This window comes from Etheostoma cragini, chromosome 16 (assembly GCF_013103735.1).
Source record: "Etheostoma cragini isolate CJK2018 chromosome 16, CSU_Ecrag_1.0, whole genome shotgun sequence".
Classification (NCBI taxonomy): domain Eukaryota; kingdom Metazoa; phylum Chordata; class Actinopteri; order Perciformes; family Percidae; genus Etheostoma; species Etheostoma cragini.
Genome location: NC_048422.1, coordinates 1,890,418 through 1,908,915, shown reverse-complemented (window position 1 = coordinate 1,908,915; position 18,498 = coordinate 1,890,418). Strand labels below are relative to the sequence as shown.

General features: G+C 40.7%; 1 protein-coding gene across 1 annotated transcript in view; it reads left to right on the top strand.

Annotated features, from left to right (window-relative positions):
• LOC117959366 (cingulin-like protein 1) overlaps positions 1-18,498 on the top strand; it is a 73,782-nt gene that overhangs the window by 39,866 nt on the left and 15,418 nt on the right. The window contains exons 4-8 of the mRNA XM_034896458.1: positions 1,658-1,775; positions 2,770-2,960; positions 6,317-6,401; positions 16,548-17,078; positions 18,061-18,354. Of these exons, the coding sequence (XP_034752349.1) occupies positions 6,363-6,401; positions 16,548-17,078; positions 18,061-18,354 (864 nt within the window). The 5' untranslated portion in view covers positions 1,658-1,775; positions 2,770-2,960; positions 6,317-6,362. The remainder of the gene's footprint in view (positions 1-1,657; positions 1,776-2,769; positions 2,961-6,316; positions 6,402-16,547; positions 17,079-18,060; positions 18,355-18,498) is intronic.

Genomic DNA, 18,498 nt, shown 5'->3' with positions numbered 1-18,498 from the left:
CGTGTTATTAGCATGATTGAAAGGTTCCCGGTTCCCCGTATAATCATAAACATCCAACCATGAAAAAAATAACAACCTAATGCTTAGTTTGTTGTCAACAGCAATTTTCCTCATCGGTGTTTCAGGTTGAGAATGGAAACCCGACATCATCGTCTCCCACACATACGTTGTCTGTCCTCGTACACACACACACACACACACACACACACACACAGTGGAGCCTCCTTGAAAACCTCATTAACAGAGTATTAATGTATTTCTCAGAGGGCCTTTGTGTTGTCGTGGCGTCGTTTGCGTCCTTTCTACTCATTTGGCTTTCTGTTCATGTTGATATCGGTTCTTCAGTGACTTCATCAAAGGCTTCTCTCAGACGAGCCCCCTCTTCTTCCTCACAAACAAAACACTTGTGTGCCTCTCCACCCCTGCTCCTGGCCTCTCCATTAAGGAGGGTTAGTGCCTCCCAGTGGACACTCCCTCAACTACACTCTGACGCCCCAATGCAATGCAATGCAATTTTGTTTATAGTATCAATTCATAACCAGAGTTATCTTGAGACACTTTACAGATAGAGTAGGTCTCTACCACACTAGACAACATCATTTACAAGGACCTAACAATGCAGAGCTTTACTGTTTTTCATTTCTGGCTGCATTCTTTATATAATAATAATAATAATAATAACTTTATTAGTATAGCACCTTTAAAACCACTAGTTTACTGACTTCATTTTTTAAATTTTATTTTAAAAGTTATCTCTTTGTGCTTTCCATAAAGAGCAGGTCTAGACCGTACTCTGATTTTACTTACAGGAACCCAACGGTTCCCACCAAGAGCAAGCACTAGGCGACGGAGGAAAAACTTCCTTAAGAGGCAGAAACCTCGAGCAGAACCATGGCTCAGGGTGGGGGGATGGGGGGGCATCTGCCTTGACCAGTTGGGGGTGAGAGAAAGCGAGATGGAAAATTGCAGCAGAGGGTGTCGAGCAGGAACATGGGGGCAGCATGTGACTCCAACCACAGATCCAGACTCCACAGATCCAAACACCTGCAGGAAGCAGCAGGAGGAGAGAGGAGAGGGGCGAGAGAGCACAAGACTCTGGGAAAGGGAAGAAGTTGAGTTAGTAACATGCATACATATGGATAGAAGGAGGAGGACATTGGTGTTCAGTGCATCATGGGAAGTCCCAAAAAAGCGAGTGTATGGCTTTAACCAACAACAGAGATGAGAGCACAAATGGTGTCCCTTAGCGATGTGGTGACTCGGGGAATTTGACGAACCAAATGCAGAAAGCATACAGGTGAAAGTGTGTGCTTGAGGATTTATTAATTAACAAAAACATGGTTCATTCCAAACAGAATGCCATTCAGAGGCCTGAATGCAGCAGAAAAAAGTCACTTTTCTGAAAGAAAACAAGGAGACGGATGGGAAACTCCACAGATGAGAAGACAGCATGGAACTAGATTGAGAATGGGAAGATTAAATACACAGGGAGGAAACACAGGCAGTCACAAGGGCGGGAAAACGCAGGAAGTAAAAGAAAACGGAAAACCAGACTCTCACAATAAAACAGGAAACGGAACATAAGACAAGACTGAAGATAACACGATCAAAAGGAGAGCATGTTGTAAACTAAATGTTTTTTCTTTTGTGTTGACAGACTCTTGCAGATTGAAGGCCGCCGGCAGCTGTGGACCACCGAGCTTTTTCATCTTCAGGAGAAGAAGAAACAGACGGAGCGTGAGCTGCAGAGAAACTCCAGCCTTCAGACGTCCGCCGTAAGTAACAACAGGAGACTGCTATCATACCTAGGGTAAAGGAAGTATCGTGGCTCTAAAACAATTTTAAATGAGTTTTAGTTTTCTTACATCCATGCAATGCCGCCTCTGATGCTCATTAAAATGCTCCTACAATGCAAATGAGAAAATTTGGGAATTGTTTCAGACAGTGTTTCTAGAATCTGACATCTGAATTCTTCTTTTTTTTGATGCTGTGATTGAGGTCATACATTTCATAATGGTCTACTAAAAGGGGGAGGATAGAAGTATGTGAGTCATGCGCGAGATGGAAAGCTTTTGCAATGGGATTGTTGTTTCTTCCACTTTTTGGAGGCAGCCGCTCTTTTCAGTTGCACACATTCATACCTGGAAGCTGGTTAAGGGCCTAGCTTAAGGCCAGCTCATGAGGGCGGGACACTTTCCCAACCTGGATTTCATCCTGTCGGTCTGGGGATTGAACCGACAACCTACCGGTCCCACGCGCTCTTTTCAACCTTTAGGCTTCTACATTGATAACATAAATGTACTATCAGCTGTTGTCAGACGACGCAGGTTAGGGAAACAAGAAAAAAAAAAAAATTGAAACTCTCAATACTCTCATTCACAGTCAAGAAAAAAGAAAATCAACACATTTGTTGACGCTTTTTATCAATGTTTTTAACTTTTTCTTTTTTTTTTACATTTTTGTCCCATTTTTCAATACTTGACGCTTTGTCACTTTTTTGACGTTTTCAGCACTACTTAACACTAACTTATTAACTTTAGTTTTACAGTTATTTTGTGAATTTATGGTCAATTAAACTAATTTATAGGAAATTATACCTAATGTTTGAGTTAGAAAAGCAGAAATTAGGATTTATTTAGACTAAAATTAAAGGAATGGATGTTGATGGGTAATCACAGGCTGGAATATTATTTCAAAATCACTTCAATTCCTATTCTTGTTCCCATTTACCTATGAGTAAAAACTGCTGTCCATTATTGCCCTCCCCAGTTTCAGCTGTGCGTTTGTCGGGAGCTTCAGACCTCCGTCTCCGAGCGTTTGCTCCAATCCGAGAGGTTGGTGTTCCAAGAGGAGGCACTGAGCGCGCTCCGTAACCTGCTGAGCCAAGACCTGCTGAGGTACAAGGAAGAGACGCAGAGACTGACCTGTTTCACGCAGAAAATACTCCAACAGTCCCACAGGTACCCGCCTCGTCATCCTGTTTACAAAAACCTGATGTCGAGAATCAATTTAGTTCATCTTTGAGCTACTTCACATCATTCAGAAAGCTATGATAATGGCTAAGAATAAAACTAAGAAGGGTTTATAACAAACAATCCAAGGCTAATGACTTAGCTGATAAAAACAGGGATAAGGTCCTCAAAACAAGAAAGGGGGGGTCCTTAACCCTCATGTTGTCCTCAGGTCAAACTGCCCCGTTTTCCTATATCAATGTTCTTTTTATTTCCCCAAAATAACATGATTGATTCCACACAACGCTCTTTGGCAAGTACAAATGTCTACTTTCATTCATTTTGGGGCGTCTTATTAAATTTTATAGCATTTGAAGAAAAAATTGAAGTGGTTTTGAAGTATTATTGAGCAATAAATTACATATTCCAGTCTATGATCATCCATCAACATCCATTCCTTTAATTTTAGTCTGAATTATTCCTAGTTTTGGCTTTTCTTACTCAAACATTAGGTATAATTTCCTATAAATTAGGTTTACAGACCATAAATTGCAAAAATAACTGTAAAAGTTAGTGTTACGTAGTGTTAAATGTCAAAGTGTTGAAAAAAGGACAAAAACGTAAGAAAAAGTTAAAAAACATTGATGAGGAGCATCAACAAAGGTGATGCTTTATTTTGATGGGAAGACAACACGAGGGTTAAATCAAGATAATTATGTAACACATTTTTTTCAAATTATTTTACCTGTGGGACGGACCCAGGCTCTTGGTAGGCGGTGACTGACGGTGCCGGGGGGGGGGTTAATGAACAGTGACAATAACAGTCACAGTAAAGATGATGGAACAGCGACTCATATGATGATACACAGCGCTCATTAGTGTTGAGAAATAACAGTCTAATGGTCCTTGTTGCATTTTATGGATATGTATTGCGCCATAATGGTGCTTTCATAAATCCCTCGTTTGTTCCGTTGAAAACAAAGACTGGGGGGGGGATCAAACAAATGAACTCTGGGGGTCTCGGGTTCACAAGTGAACTTGAGTTCGGTTCACTTCCGGTGAGAACGCGATCCGACCCAATGATAACTTTCCGATCCACGAGCTGTCTGTGTGACGACTCCTACTCCAATATCAGAAACACTGAAGCAGTTCCAGAAAACCTCTGATCATAGGTCGCAAATTTGGTGTTGCTCCATTTGTTTTTGAGACCAGGAAGTGTCGGCGAGTTTTGGGATGTTCTGTCCAATAAACAAGCACCCGTCTCGTCCGGGTGACGTGTGTTTACAGTGTTTGGTGCGTCTGACAAAGTGCAGTGTGAAACCAAAACCAAACCAAATGAAAAACGCAACACTAGCTATAACTTTCCATTCACGTGTCAATCGAATTTTCAAAAGGGATCGCGCCATCTACCAACACAATGTCAATACGGGACAGGATAGTAACAGTGCTTATGTGCCGCTGTGAGACAACTCTCTTTTTTGAGACATGTCTCTCTGTTTGAGCGCCTTCCATTTGCTCCGGAGGACGTCCCACAGCTTGTCCTAACCTTTGTAGCCCATTTCCTTCACAAGTTCATGATAAATGCTGGCATTTCTTAGATTTTTGCTCTAAAATAGCTGTTATAGTTTTCCTCCTAAATTAAATTCTAAAAGTCTCTTGTCTCATCGTCCGTCCACCTCCATCTGTCTTTGTTGAGACCCCCCATGTGTGCAGACAGAGAGGAAATACTGGGCAGAAATGAACTAAAACTTCTTCTTCTTTGATTTGTGGCGGGTTGCAAGCATAAAATAGCCTAAAACTTGAACGCAATACCTTCTTTGTTTTTGCAAATAATCAGCGTTAATGGCATAAGCCGTATATGGATCAAAAGAAAATCCGATGAGACCGAACATATTCCCTTTCAGTCGATATTCATGAAATTCTGTCAAATTTGACTGTTCCCATAAGGCAATTTTAACGTGGGGATGAAAACATAGCTAAACTATAAGTGTGAAAGCAACCTTAGTGGTCTGTGGGCCATCTGTTCCCATCAAGCTCCACAAACTTCTCAACATTTCACACATCTTAACATGAGCTACCTACCTTACTAGCGCTGCTTCCGACAAAGTGGGTACAGGAACCTAATTATAGGAACACGCCACTTCTGGCGACTATTCTCCACCAAAACCGTGTTTTTCCAAGGCCATACCTGACCTTTTTTATTATAACAAGCCATCTAACCACCACTATGTGGAAAAAGACCCCTGCGCTGGAGTACAAGCTGAAAGATTTCTAAATTGGTCCATTTGAAACACAAGAAAACAAAGGGTTCTAGGCACGTTATGTTCTAGGAACTGCAAAAAAAACATCCAGTCGGTGCGGCCTCTAGCTCACCCAGTAAGAGCGTTCGCCCCATGTTGGCTGGGTCCTGCAACGACCCGGGTTGGAATCCAACCTGCGGCCCTTTGCTGCGTGTCATCCCCCCATCCCTCTCCCCCCTTTCTTTTCTACCCACTGTCACTAATGAACGGAAAAGCCCCAAAAAATCAGTTGAAGAGGCTTTTGTCTTCCCGTCAAAATTGAAAATTAACACTTTTTTCATAAATATAAATGAAATTCTAGGAAACAATTTACGCACATACAATATACAGTACATGAAATAATAGGATAAAATACAAGAACAAATATTTGGATATATACAAGTTGAGAATACAAAAATGTGCAACTGCTTAAACATTATGATGAAATGTAAGTAGACAAATTCTGAAAATGTTCTCATGTTTTTATTCCTTTTTTCATCACTTTTGACCCTTTTTTATGTTTTCAACACTAAATAATACTAACTTATTGACTTTAGTTTTACAGTTATTTTTGGAATTTAAGGTCAATAAACCTCATTTATACGAAATTATACCTAATGGTTGGGTTGGAAAAGCAGAAATTAGGAATTATTGCGACTAAAATTAAAGGAATTTATGTTAATGATTACTCACAAACTGGAATATGTCAACTTTTGCTCAATACTATTTCAAAACCATTTTAATTTTTGCTATAAAATTGAATAAGACGCCCCAAAATTGATGAAAGTAGAGATTTGTGCTTGCCAAAGAGCGTTGTGTGGAATCATGTTATTTTGGGTAGTTATAAACAACATTGATATAGGACAACATGAGGGTTAACACACCTGTTACCTGACAAAATGTCCTTCCCAAAGACATATGGCCAATAGTGATACCCAGTGGACAATTTGTGTCCTACACACATGTAAATGGTTCTTACACCTGTTGTTTTATATGTGAAGTATAAAATAAATGTCATAATTCGACTGTGGGTGGGCTTTCCCATCTGAAGTCATTCAAAGACTGGACTTTGTATTTCTCCTCCAGGTCAGACCCAGAGGAAACGTTGAGCAGCAGACAGAGTGACAGCAGCATGCAGGGAAAGAACGAGCCGGAGCAAGAAAACAACATGGTACAGTATTCACAGCAGTACTCACGGCATCAACATGTCCTCTCTCTGATCTGCTGTCTACGATATTCTGCAACTAACAATGCCTGACTGTATTTATTGATGCATGCCGGTGAGTTGTTGGCCCTAACAAACCAAACTAATAACCCACCTAACCCTGGCTATCGTTATGTAGGTTTAGGGTTCAGCTAAAGCTCCGTACACTCTAGATCAGTGATTCCCAAAGTGGGGGGCGGGACCCACAGGGGGGGTCGCGAGCCAGAGAGGGGGGGTCGCAAGTTGATTTCCAGAAATAAAATAAAAATTTAAAAACGATTAGAAATAGCATATGTTAGCCATGATTTTAACACAAGGTAAAATTGTTGTCATTTTGTGTGTTATTTTGTGTTAATATGCTCGTGTTTGGATACGCCTATGGTGCGTGCGTGGTTGCACGCAATCTTTTTATACGTTTATAGTGGGGGGGGGGTCGCAAGTCACTTGCACTGCCACTTTGGGGGTCGTGGGCTGAAAGTTTTGGGAACCCCTGCTCTAGATCTTGACATTTTGAATCCAGCTTCCTGGCCAATCAGACGGCTGGGATTGGTCCCGCTCTGGATTAGAGGGTTTCATTCTGTGTTTAATGATTAGGGTCTTTGTGCGAGACTTTTTCCTGAATATCTCTCACTGCAGGTGTTGACATGTCATCCTCATTTGCCTGGGAATGTCGTCCTTACCTGGACTAAGTACAGCTTTTCAACCCCCAAAGTTTTTTTTTGGGCTGGTCTGTTTTTGTTTTGCTGGTTTGTGAAGCACTTTGTAACATGGATTTTGGAAAGTGGTGAATCCGTGTCAAACCCATAGGCGTCGATTTCGGCGGGGACAGTGATTTTTGTCGGGAGTAATTTTGTACCTGCTATGTTTTGGGAAATCCCTCGAGCTCAATTTAGTTAAGAAATCAAAAAAATAAAGTCCATAGCACGTATTCTTCTTGAGCGACAGATGCCAACAAATCCACAAAAATCTCTATCCCCACATGGCAGGCCCAGACACAGGCGTTCTGCTGCCGCGCTGGCTACACGCTTCTTTCTCTGAGTCTGATGTCACATTGTCAACATGCTACATGGGTACATGAAGCAGAACATAGTGGCTCATATGTCTTATGCTTTTAGAAAACTTAAGGCTTTCTTCTTCCTGAAACGTGTCAGACATCATCACATTTTTCTATACATTTGTGTTCATTTATATTAGTAAGCTGCAGGACACCGTCTTTCAAAAGATGGGCTGTGTGAAAAGGGAAAAAATGAATGAATGCATCATTGTACCCAAAAATGCACATCCATTGTGTCTCTATCCCCAGCACATTTCAAACCAAACTGCACCCCCCCCCCCACCACCACCACAACTAATATGCATTAATCAACCACCCAGTCCGACCGGCAATGTACTGTACACCAATGAATCTAATTGAGGTTGTAACACAAAGGCCCACAAATTACATAGTAATACTTATTTCTACAACATTGTCTGAAATAAAACCCTGAGCATTAAAGGCTGGGTTGCATTGACTTAAGAACATTTTGATAATTTAAGTTATTTATCATTTCAACCAGTGATACCTAACCTTTTTGGGTTGGGACCCTTTACACAGAAACACATATGAGCTGGTAATCGCTCCTTGCGTTTTTATTAGGGTAATTAGATTATAGAAAACTGCTAAAATAAATGATAACGTTGGCTTTGGCCTCTAAAATACTTTTTTAGTCTTTTAGTTCAACAAGGTAAAGTTCAACATATAGTAGACAAGAAATAACCAACAAAGCAAAACTTAAATGCTTAAAATTTTATATTGAGGTAGAACCCTGTCTGTCTCTTTGTCTGCCTGTGTGTGTGTGTGTGTGTGTGTGTGTGTGTGTGTGTGTGTGTAAAAATGGTGTGTGTGTGTTGTCTGGCACTGGTCCAGCTGTTGTCAGTCTTTCTCAGACAGTCGGAGTGGAGACAGAGGAAACATCTGCCTGCTCATCTGGCTCTGTCTGTCACACACACAGATGCAGACACACACACACACACACAACCACACAGCCTAATTTCCCTAAAAAAACAACGGTAACAAAAAATCCCATAATAGACTGACTCAGTTGTGACAGGAAATGATGAGGGAAGAAACCTTGTTTGGAGTCTTATTATAACGGGAAACCTGTCAAAGTGTCAGCACAGTTTAACTTGTGAAGCTTAAACACAAACAGCCGACAGACCGGCTGCCAACGTGCTGCACCCCCCGCACAGAAATACATCAAATGAATCTGGCTCACCCTTTTCAGTTTCTACAGATTTTTATTGCATAATACCTGGTTTCCCAGTAGGAATTGAAAGTGAAACTGCACGAAAAATGGCGCTTTTGATTGGCCTTTGAGTCGAGGTTCATAGTTGGCTTGTTAACCTTTTATTAAATGGATAACAAACGGACAATTTAAAATCAAGTAGAATTTACTACTACTTTATAAAGTAGAAGTATCTGTAGAAACCTCTCCGACTTCTCAGTTAATTAAGAAGGAACCAGCAATCCCACGAGAAAACTATATTTATTATAACTATATTTAGCTAAATTCCTTCTCTGCATTTAACCCATCCATCAAGGGAGCATTGGGGAGCCATTTATAGCGCATGGGGGCCAACTCCAGATCTGAGCCAGTGCCTTGGCTCAAGGGCACTGGCTGGAGAGCCTAGTACATATTTTTTGATGGTGGGGTGAAACCTGAAGACCAGAGGAAACCAGAATTTAGAAACTCCACACAGCAAGGCCCGAACGACCTGGATTCAAACCCAGAACCTTCTTGCGGTGAGGCCACATTGCTAAACATTGGGCCCACCATGCTGCTGTAAGTGACCTTATCCGCGGAGAGTTCTAAAACCTCTACAAAATGGCGGCCAAACCATATTGCACACTATTTCCGTCACCGCTTTCGAACACTGATCCTGAAAAAAACAACTTTTTCTTAGGGCAAGAGGCACATAAAGCCATGTTTCTGTTTTGTGCAGTAAATCTCAGTGGACAGGGACAGGGAGGGCGACTCAGACCCTCGACACCTTCAGTCTCGCGCGTCGTCCTGTTAATCTCCGCCCTAAGAGAGCCTCTGTAACCTTTTCATCAGATTATTTGGGGTTAATCTGTCCGAAAACGAGCCGGGATTTGTATAATCACACATCATGTTGATTAGATAAAAATGTAATAGATTTAGATCAGATTTAATAAAGAGGTTTTTGTAGATTTAGTGATCCATCCTGGATTGGCGACTTTTGTAGCGCACGCAGCCACTGCGCAGTCTGCTGCATGTGAGCTCCGTATGTCCTGTGTTCTCTGACAACATTCGAGGTTAAGTTCTCAGTAGCACAACATACTGTTTCACTGCAACCTTCTTGAGAATAATAATTATTATTAATAAGAGCTGAAGTCATTATAAATGTGTAAATTAGACCCGGCAGCATCTGTTTATGGATTTTTGAGGGGCGCAGCTGGATGAGCTAACTGTCAACATTCCTTCAATCTGCACTCAGAGACAGAAAAACACAAATAGTCTTTATCAAAAACAGATAAAACCAAGAAATCTGTTCCGTAAAGGATGGACACAGGTGCAATTAGTAATCGGATGAGGACATCTGGGGTGTAAAAAAAGCCTCGGCAGCTTTATGCTCATGGGGGCAATGTTTGGGGAAAATATGTTTTGTATAGACCAGTCTGGGATGAGAGTTACAATACTGTAATTGTGTTGCATTATATAAAATAGTTTTAACATGTTGCAGAATTTGGTTCTTAAGTGGCTAAAATGTTCAACATATTACCTTTTGTATAATTATCCATAGTGTAATGTACTGGTTAGTATGATTCATGAGGAAAATAGTGATAAAAGTCCTTTGTTTTGTCTAACAAATATTCTAAAACCCTTAAAATTAACTGTCTACAATCACACAAGACAAAGACAGGCAGTGTATTCACACAAGTGAGAAGCTGGTATCAGATCAGTTATACGTATACTAACTTTATACTCAATGTACTTTTGTATTTATTTATTGATCCCCAGTGGGGAAATTACAATTTACACTCAGTTTGTTAGGAGACACCTCACACAGGCCTAAAATGCACACATGCTCAGGTCCTTTTCATGCCCAAATGGAGAGTTTTTTTTAAAAGTGATTTCAAAAATTAACCAGAAATAATTGCTGATTATCTTCTGTCAGTGGGTTAAGAATGAATCAATGAATTGTTTCAGTTCTACAAGATATGTGATCCATGCATTTCTGTGTATAGCTTTTAATATTTTCTTTTACTTCAGACAAAATCTGAACAGTTTGCAGTTCTCTACCGACAACACACAGTATGTGGGGACCCTGACTAAGCTGCTTTTAGTTTATTTAACATATCATTAATAGACATATTTGACAGGCTTACTCGGTGATTATACATCTGAGCTCATTTTTGTTATTCCCATGTGAGATAAAGACCCTTCCCGGATTAGTTGGTCCAGATTTCAGCCCGATTTCTGACAAATACTCATTGATGGGAAAATTGTCGGCTATGCAAAGTAAAAACGGGCCGGCTTTAATGCAAGGACAGAGCGCTGGTTGGTCATCAATATCTGTTATTTATTATACAGCCACGGAGAGAGGAGCAGTGAGGGGGGAGGGGGCACCAATAACAACACAGGAACATATTGCCAAGCAGATTGCCTCGGGCCAAACGGAGCTTGACGTGTTGCTCTCTGTGAGAGACGTACGTGTCCAACACAAGACTGCTGCCACTAATTGGTTGTTTATTTCATTTTTTTCAGTGACAGTTTCACTTTTTGTGTATGAAGCGTTTAAGTGCACTTGTGTGTCACACCGACAACTTGGACAGCAGTTATTTAAGTGTTTGATGTTGAGGTGATGCATGTGTCTCACAGCTTTAACTCTGAATGTGAGTTTAGACTGAGAGGTTGTTGTGTGAGGAGAAAGTGAAGAAGTGAGAAAGGTTGTGTTCTCTAAGAAGCACTGTGGGTAAATGTCATGTTTGTGAGACTCTTGAATTACAGTTTGAATTCAAGAAAGTGAGAAGTAGTAGTCTCTCACACACACACACACTGTAAGCTAATAGTGGCTAGGATGTTAATAGGTTGTTGATGTTAATAAGTCTTCTTTTTATATTTTCCAAGACATTTTGCAAAATATATTTACTACTATGACCTTGAAAACAACCAAGAGGAAGTACAAAACAACCCTGTAAACATCCAAAGCAGCTTAAACCCCAATTAAAAAAACTATTAACATTCTAAAGATGAGAAAAACTAAAGAAGCTAAACAAATAGCAAAAAATGTATTCACATTTATGAATCAATTCAAGCTCTACAGATTCCAAATTGATTCATAGAATTCCAAAAATCGATTCATATTATTCTTTTTTTCTTTTTTTTGTAATGGTGGTATCACATGGGAAAGTAACTACATACAAAACATTGATTTTTTTTTAAAATTGAGAATCGTTTTTGAATCAAAAATTGAATTGAATCTAATCGTGAGCCTTAAAAATCAATATTGAATAGTGATATTTTTTTAATTGTGCACCCCTACTACAAACCATGAGAAGGTAAAACTCTGCCGGAAATGTAACCTTAAGAGGATAGAAAACACTTATGAAAAGTCATAAAACAAAACTAGTAATCTAGAAAAACTGCCCGAAAAAACTTGAAACCCACAAAGAGAAATCCACAAAGAAATAAGAAAATAAACGTAAGAAGCTGGATATCAATTCAAACCACATAGAAAACAACCATGAAAAGAAACAAGGAAGCGGAATAATAACGCCCATGAAAAGCTTTAACACCATCAAGAAGCTATTTTACAAAAGCTATTTCACAGAAGCTAGTATGTTCCAAAGAAGCTAACTCACAAACGCTAGTTCACAGAAGCTAGTACACAGAAGCTGGAAGGCTAGAAAGAAGCAAACTCACAAATGCTAATTCACAGAAACTAGCACACAGAAGCTAAACACAGAAGCTTGTAATGTTACACAGAAGCTCTAAACAGAAGCTAGTAGGCTACACTGAAGCTAACTCACAAACGCTAGTTCACAGAAGCTAGTACACAGAAGCTAGAAGGCTACACCGAAGCAAACTCTCAAACGCTTATTCACAGAAACTAGCACACAGAAGCTAAACACAGAAGCTTGTAACGTTACACAGCTCTACACAGAAGCTAGTAGGCTACACTGAAGCTAACTCACAAACGCTAATTCACAGAAGCTAATCACAGAAGCTAATTCACAGAAGCTAGCAACGTTACACAGAAGCTAAACACAGAAGCCTTTGGACTGGGGTTTTGGTGTCTTCGTAGTTAGGTAGCCACTAGATGTGGCCACTATTGTTATTTCCCCACTGGGAATCAATAAACAGTATAAAGTATAAAAGTATTAAGTACAATCTTGCTTAGCAGCTTTAGGCTACAGTGCTGGAATAAAGCCTGACATTGGGTGCCTCTTTCGCTATCCTTCCTATCTTTTTAGTATGGGCAGCTGGTGCGATGGTGATTGGTTACCTCATACCTGATATAAGCGCTCTGGAGATACTGTAGGTCTGGCAATGTGAGACTAAGTAGCCAACAACACAGAAATAATGAAATGTTTGAACGTCTTCAAGCTTAAAATAGAGGAGACAGGTTTGGTCCCGACAGATGATCAATTTTATTGTTCCCATCTTGATGAGTTTCTATTGTTCGGTGTACAGAAGGCCAAGAGTTGATTCTTTGTGTGATGTCTGGGTAAACCAGCCTGTCTATCAAAGAAATCCTTGTAAACTATCACAAACATGTCCAACACTTTCCACACTAAAGTCCATATTTCAAGGTATAATATCTAGGAGATGGAGCCACGGCAGTGTAGCCTACAGTTAACGGCCACTCTGCGGGTTTAACAATGTCTTCTTTGGCTCTGAAGGCGCTTCACCAAGTCTGAGAAAGTGACCATGATGATGTCATAGTGATGTCATCAGGGTTATCAGCTTGGGCATGAACAACACAAAATTTAATTGAAGGGTGGTGTTTCAGACTTGAGGTGTGGAAATTTACCAAACAGGGAGAATCTAACAAAAACCTATGTTTGGTTGCATTATGGGAAATGTAGGACATGGGTTTTTTGTAGCTAGAGATAACCGGTCTAAAATCAAGTTATCTCAGCCTCTGCTACTTCAATTTCTTCTTCAGTCTGTAACTAGGATCTTCAAGACGTCATGTTCACTTCTCATCGCCTAAATCTGATTAGCACATCATCATATTGTATTGGATAAAAATAAAACCTCTCACATTGAGTGTGTGTGAGCAGGTGGCACCTTGTACGGCAGCCTAGGCCACAGTGTGTGAATGTGTGCGAATGGTTCCTGTACTATGTAAAAGTGACCATTTACTACTTTGAACTTGTGTTGTACTGCTCTGCGAGATTGCTGACGGCCAAAATCAACCTCTCAACCGTGTTCCATTTGTGGATCCACGTGTATTATGTGTTTTCTCATTTACAATTTTTTTCAATTCAGTCACATGACTGAACGTCACAGCAGCTGTTGTGCGTGCCGCTGTCAAAGTTCAACATGACTCAAGTTTGACGCAGGCGCAAGAGCAGCTAAGTGGCAAAATGCCACTTGCGTGACATTAACAATATTGGGTTTTCATTCACACACCGTGCATACAGTGTGATCCGTGCTTTAGAAATCGCTTGTGATCCTGTCTGCTTATGAAACATTTGAGGATCTTAACCTGAATGTTGAGAAAGTCATAACCAATAAATGTACTATTCATAAGGACAGAAATACACAAACACACACAGTACATCGCCAACAAGTTTGTCCCTGTCTCTTCATTCCATGATGCTCAGAGAGTCCAAATTGTGCCCACTCAGCTCACAGGGCAAAAAATAATAACATAAAAAATCATCAGCTCAGAGCTAATCCCATCACGGCTGGTAAACATTTTATTACCGTGGTGATTAGCAGCGATCCTAAACCCCAGCCCTCTCAGTCCTCCCAGGACCCGTCTCCTCACCCGACCCAGCCTTGGCTCACCCTCTCAGGGGGAGGCAGCCACGCAAGACCCTGGATTAAGGCCACTCAATGCTTTAGACCCTCGAGACCTCGAAAGTTGAACCCCTGGACCCTGGCCATTTCATTCCTCTAAGTGGCATAGGCCTCCTTGTTATGATGTTAATTACAGTTGGATTTAATCAAGTGGCTTTTTGGCAAATAAATTAGAAATGCTAGCATTTTCTGTTCTTTTCTTCTCTGTTGGTAGTGTGTGTGTTGCCTTTTTTGTTTTTGTTTCACTTTGGAGTCTGAATCTGTTCATATATTTATCTGTCCTTTTATTTTTGTGAGAAAGTGGGATGTTGTGCTTCGGGGGGAGGGTGGGGAGTTTTTAGATGAGGGAGCAGATGTTGCCCTTCCTCAATAGGGATTTATGTCAGGATTGGAACACACACACGCACGCACACACACACACACTGGGCTTCATGTCATTATGTATGCATTTCATCAGTCAACAAAATCTACACTGTTAAGACAGGAGACAGACGGAAAGAAAAACACGTTATTCACATGCGGATTTCAAAGGTAGTTTAACTTTAAGTGAAGGAATTCTGTCTGTGATCCTAAACGTGTGAATACCCTTTGTTTTAGCACTACAGCCTCACTTGGTCTGGGATGGCAGTAGTTAATATTGGCGGAAGTTAGATAATAACATCACTAAGGCAGTTTGCTGACTGTTGACTCCTCTCTACTTGTGCTTCTTACACTGTGTTTAAACCTGACAGTTGCAAATTTAAGTGGTTTAATCACCAAAGTAAAACAGAAAGTAAACCTTAACCCCCGTATTGACACATTTCACTCAGTCTCAATGAAGTTGCTTAACCCTCATGTTGTCCTCAAGTTAAATTGACCCGATTTCCTAGATCAATGTTCTTTTTAATTCCCCAAATAACATGATTGATTCCACACAACGCTCTTTGGCAAGTACAAATCTACTTTCATTAATTTTGGGGCGTCTTACTCAATTTAATAGCATTTGAAAAACAAAATGAATTAGTTTCCAAATAGTAGTGAGTAAAAGTTGATATAGTCCAGTCTGTGATTATCCATCAACATCCATTACTTTAATTTTAGTCTAAATATTTCTGCTTTTCTAACTCAAACAATAGGCATCATCTCCTATAAATTAGGTTTATTGACCATAAATTCCCCAAATAACTGTAAAACTAAACTCAATAAGTTAGTGGTTCATAGTGTTAAACGTCAAAAAAGTGGCAAACATTGAAAAAGCATCAAAGTGTTGAAAAAAATAAAATGAAGTGAAATGAAAAAAGGCATAAAGTAAAAAAAGAAAACAATGACTAAAAAGCGTCAAAAGTTTGGGTTTAAATTTTGATGGGAAGACAACACAAGGGTTAAAAGAGAACTCCACTGATTTAGCATTGCACCCGATAGCATTGTGAATGATGAACAGAAAGAAATTGTAAATATTTATGCAGTAGAACCAGAAATATTGTCCTATGTATTCCATGCATTCTCTCAATAAACCTCATTTATAGGAAATTATGTTTGAAAAAGCAAGTTGGAAAAGCAGAAATTAGGAATTTTTTCAACTAAAATGAAAGGAATGGATGTTGATGAATAATCACAGACTGGAATATGTCAACTTTTACACAATACTATTTCAAAATCACTTGAATTCTTTTTCTCCTAATGCTATAAAATTGAATAAGAACCCCAACATTTATGAAAGAGATTTGAACTTCACTCAATTGTGTTATTTGGGGGAATTAAAATTGGGTATTTAAAAAGAAAACTGATATAGGAAAACGGGTCAATTTGACCCAAGGACAACATTAACTTGTTGTCCTTAGGCCCCAAATGACGCTAACTCAAGTGACATCAATTCAGAAAATGCAATGTGCCCTTATCCTGTATCTGTCCTAGTCATTGATTTGATCGCCCACAAAGATCTAATGCACCCAATAATGTTAAAGAGATAGCTACCATGGTCTAAACTGTATAATACATGTATATTGTCTGTCATATCACCCACCACTAACATGCTACAAGTGCTACTCAGACTCCTGGCTAACAGTGTTTTGGGGATTATTGTGTTCACCTCTTTCAGCGTGCACCCAAGTACCCTTCCTACAAATCACCACTTAGTCCTCACCAGACCACCAATGAAGAAGAAGCAGAGCAGGCCTGGAGAGCCAGTTATAGGGAAATAGCTGCAGTGCCCCGCAATTCAAACCTGCACCGAGCCGGCAGCGTCAAAAACCTGATCAGTAAATTCTCTGGTCCAGATCACGTCTCTTCTTCCGGTTCGCAACAGAGCCTCTCTTCTGGAACAGGACAAGTTCCAAAGGTTGCTTCTTCAGAGGCTCTCAAGTCTCAAAAGTCTAAGTCGAGTCCGTGCATACCGAGCAGCGTCGGACAAGACCAGAATCCAGTTCCTAGTATCACTGTGACTTCTCCGTTGGGATCCAGTCAGAACGTGCCTCCATCGGCTCAGAGAAGCATCAGAACTAGTCAGATCTCTGCCAGGATCGATTGTCCCATAGGAGGCAGTTTTGAGAAGACTATTTCAAAACCAAGGGCAAAAACACAAACAATAGACTCTGGTAGAGACTCAGTGGCTGACTCCTGCATGGGATCGGTAAGCAAAGATTCCTGCCAAACAGTTCCGATGTCCTTGCATGAAGCAAAAAGAAGCGATCTCCTTGCATGATTAGTGCACCACTCCCAATCGGCATGGTGGCTCAAAAGCATGAAACCACAGCAAGATTCCAAAGCACGTCCTCGTCAATCAATCTAATCAAAATGGCCTCAAATCTGTGGCCTCGCTTACAGATTAAACTCTCACTTCTCATTGATTCTTTCCCTGCAACTGAGCTTGACATGTGGCCATGGTCGTCCTCGGCCGGAAATGATAATATCAGCAACCTTCTTTATCCCTCTACAACTGTTGATTTTTACTGCATGATTGCAGTAATTGGGACAAATTACAGTGATTGGTTGTGCAACCTCTGTGCATTTTAGCATTCTGTTTGCTTGAGTTTCTGTCTGAGCATTCGCTTTGTGAGAAATAAGAGTATGTACCATGTCTTTTGGTGTATTATGTAAAGTATATGCAAGGGTTTGACAAAGTCACAATTTTGCAAGTCACAACAATGCCATAGCAAAGTCTATGCAGTGACGTGTTCCACGGCCTAAATTTAGTGTTTCAAGTCATAAATAATTGCATTATCTGTCTGTCTGCAATGCCAAGCATAACTTTAGACACTTTTAATATTTGGACATGGAGAGAATATCAAGTAATTTTAAGTCAGAAGGCTAAAGTCCAACTGAAGAACTTTCGTTTTTTTGCATTACATTAGATTTGTGACTCAAGTCTGGATAAAGGACTGGTCTATACAGGTATTTCTAACACAATAGATTCACCATCAGTGGTTAACCCAGTGCATGCACCCTGCCCAGCACCGAACAACTGGTGTAAAGGTGGAAGTCAAATAGTCAGACATTATAGATCACATAGAAACCATGTTTGTGCATGTGCCCAGTGTTTTCACCCCTCAACAAGATGTATTTTTAGATTTATTTTCATCCCTGTTTGCCCACTTTCTTCCCTTCTCCTCCAGGAGTCCGAATTTGATTCGAACAAGCAGTCCGACAGCCCGTCAGAGGAGGAGCCCAGCACACCCCGAGCTGTGCCGACCAGCCAGAACCCCAAATATCAGCTGTACCTCAGCAACGAGCAGAGGACCAACGGGTTGAGTGGCAGGGACGCAGATGGTCCAGGAGGAGGCGGCGGGACGGTGGGGGAGAATGGCCCACGGCTGTCCCCATGGGAGACCAACCGGCTGGGGATGAACTACAATAAAGGGTCCCTGGAGTCCCTGACCTCGCGGGAGTGGGACACTACGCCTGACCGGGTGGGTGAGGCGGACCATGGGCCGACTCCGTGTGTGCGTGCGTGTGTGTGTGTGTGTGAGAGAGAGAGAGTATGATTTTGTGTGTGTGTGAGAGAGAGAGAGTGAGTATGAGTGTGTGTGTGTGTGTGAGAGAGAGAGAGTGAG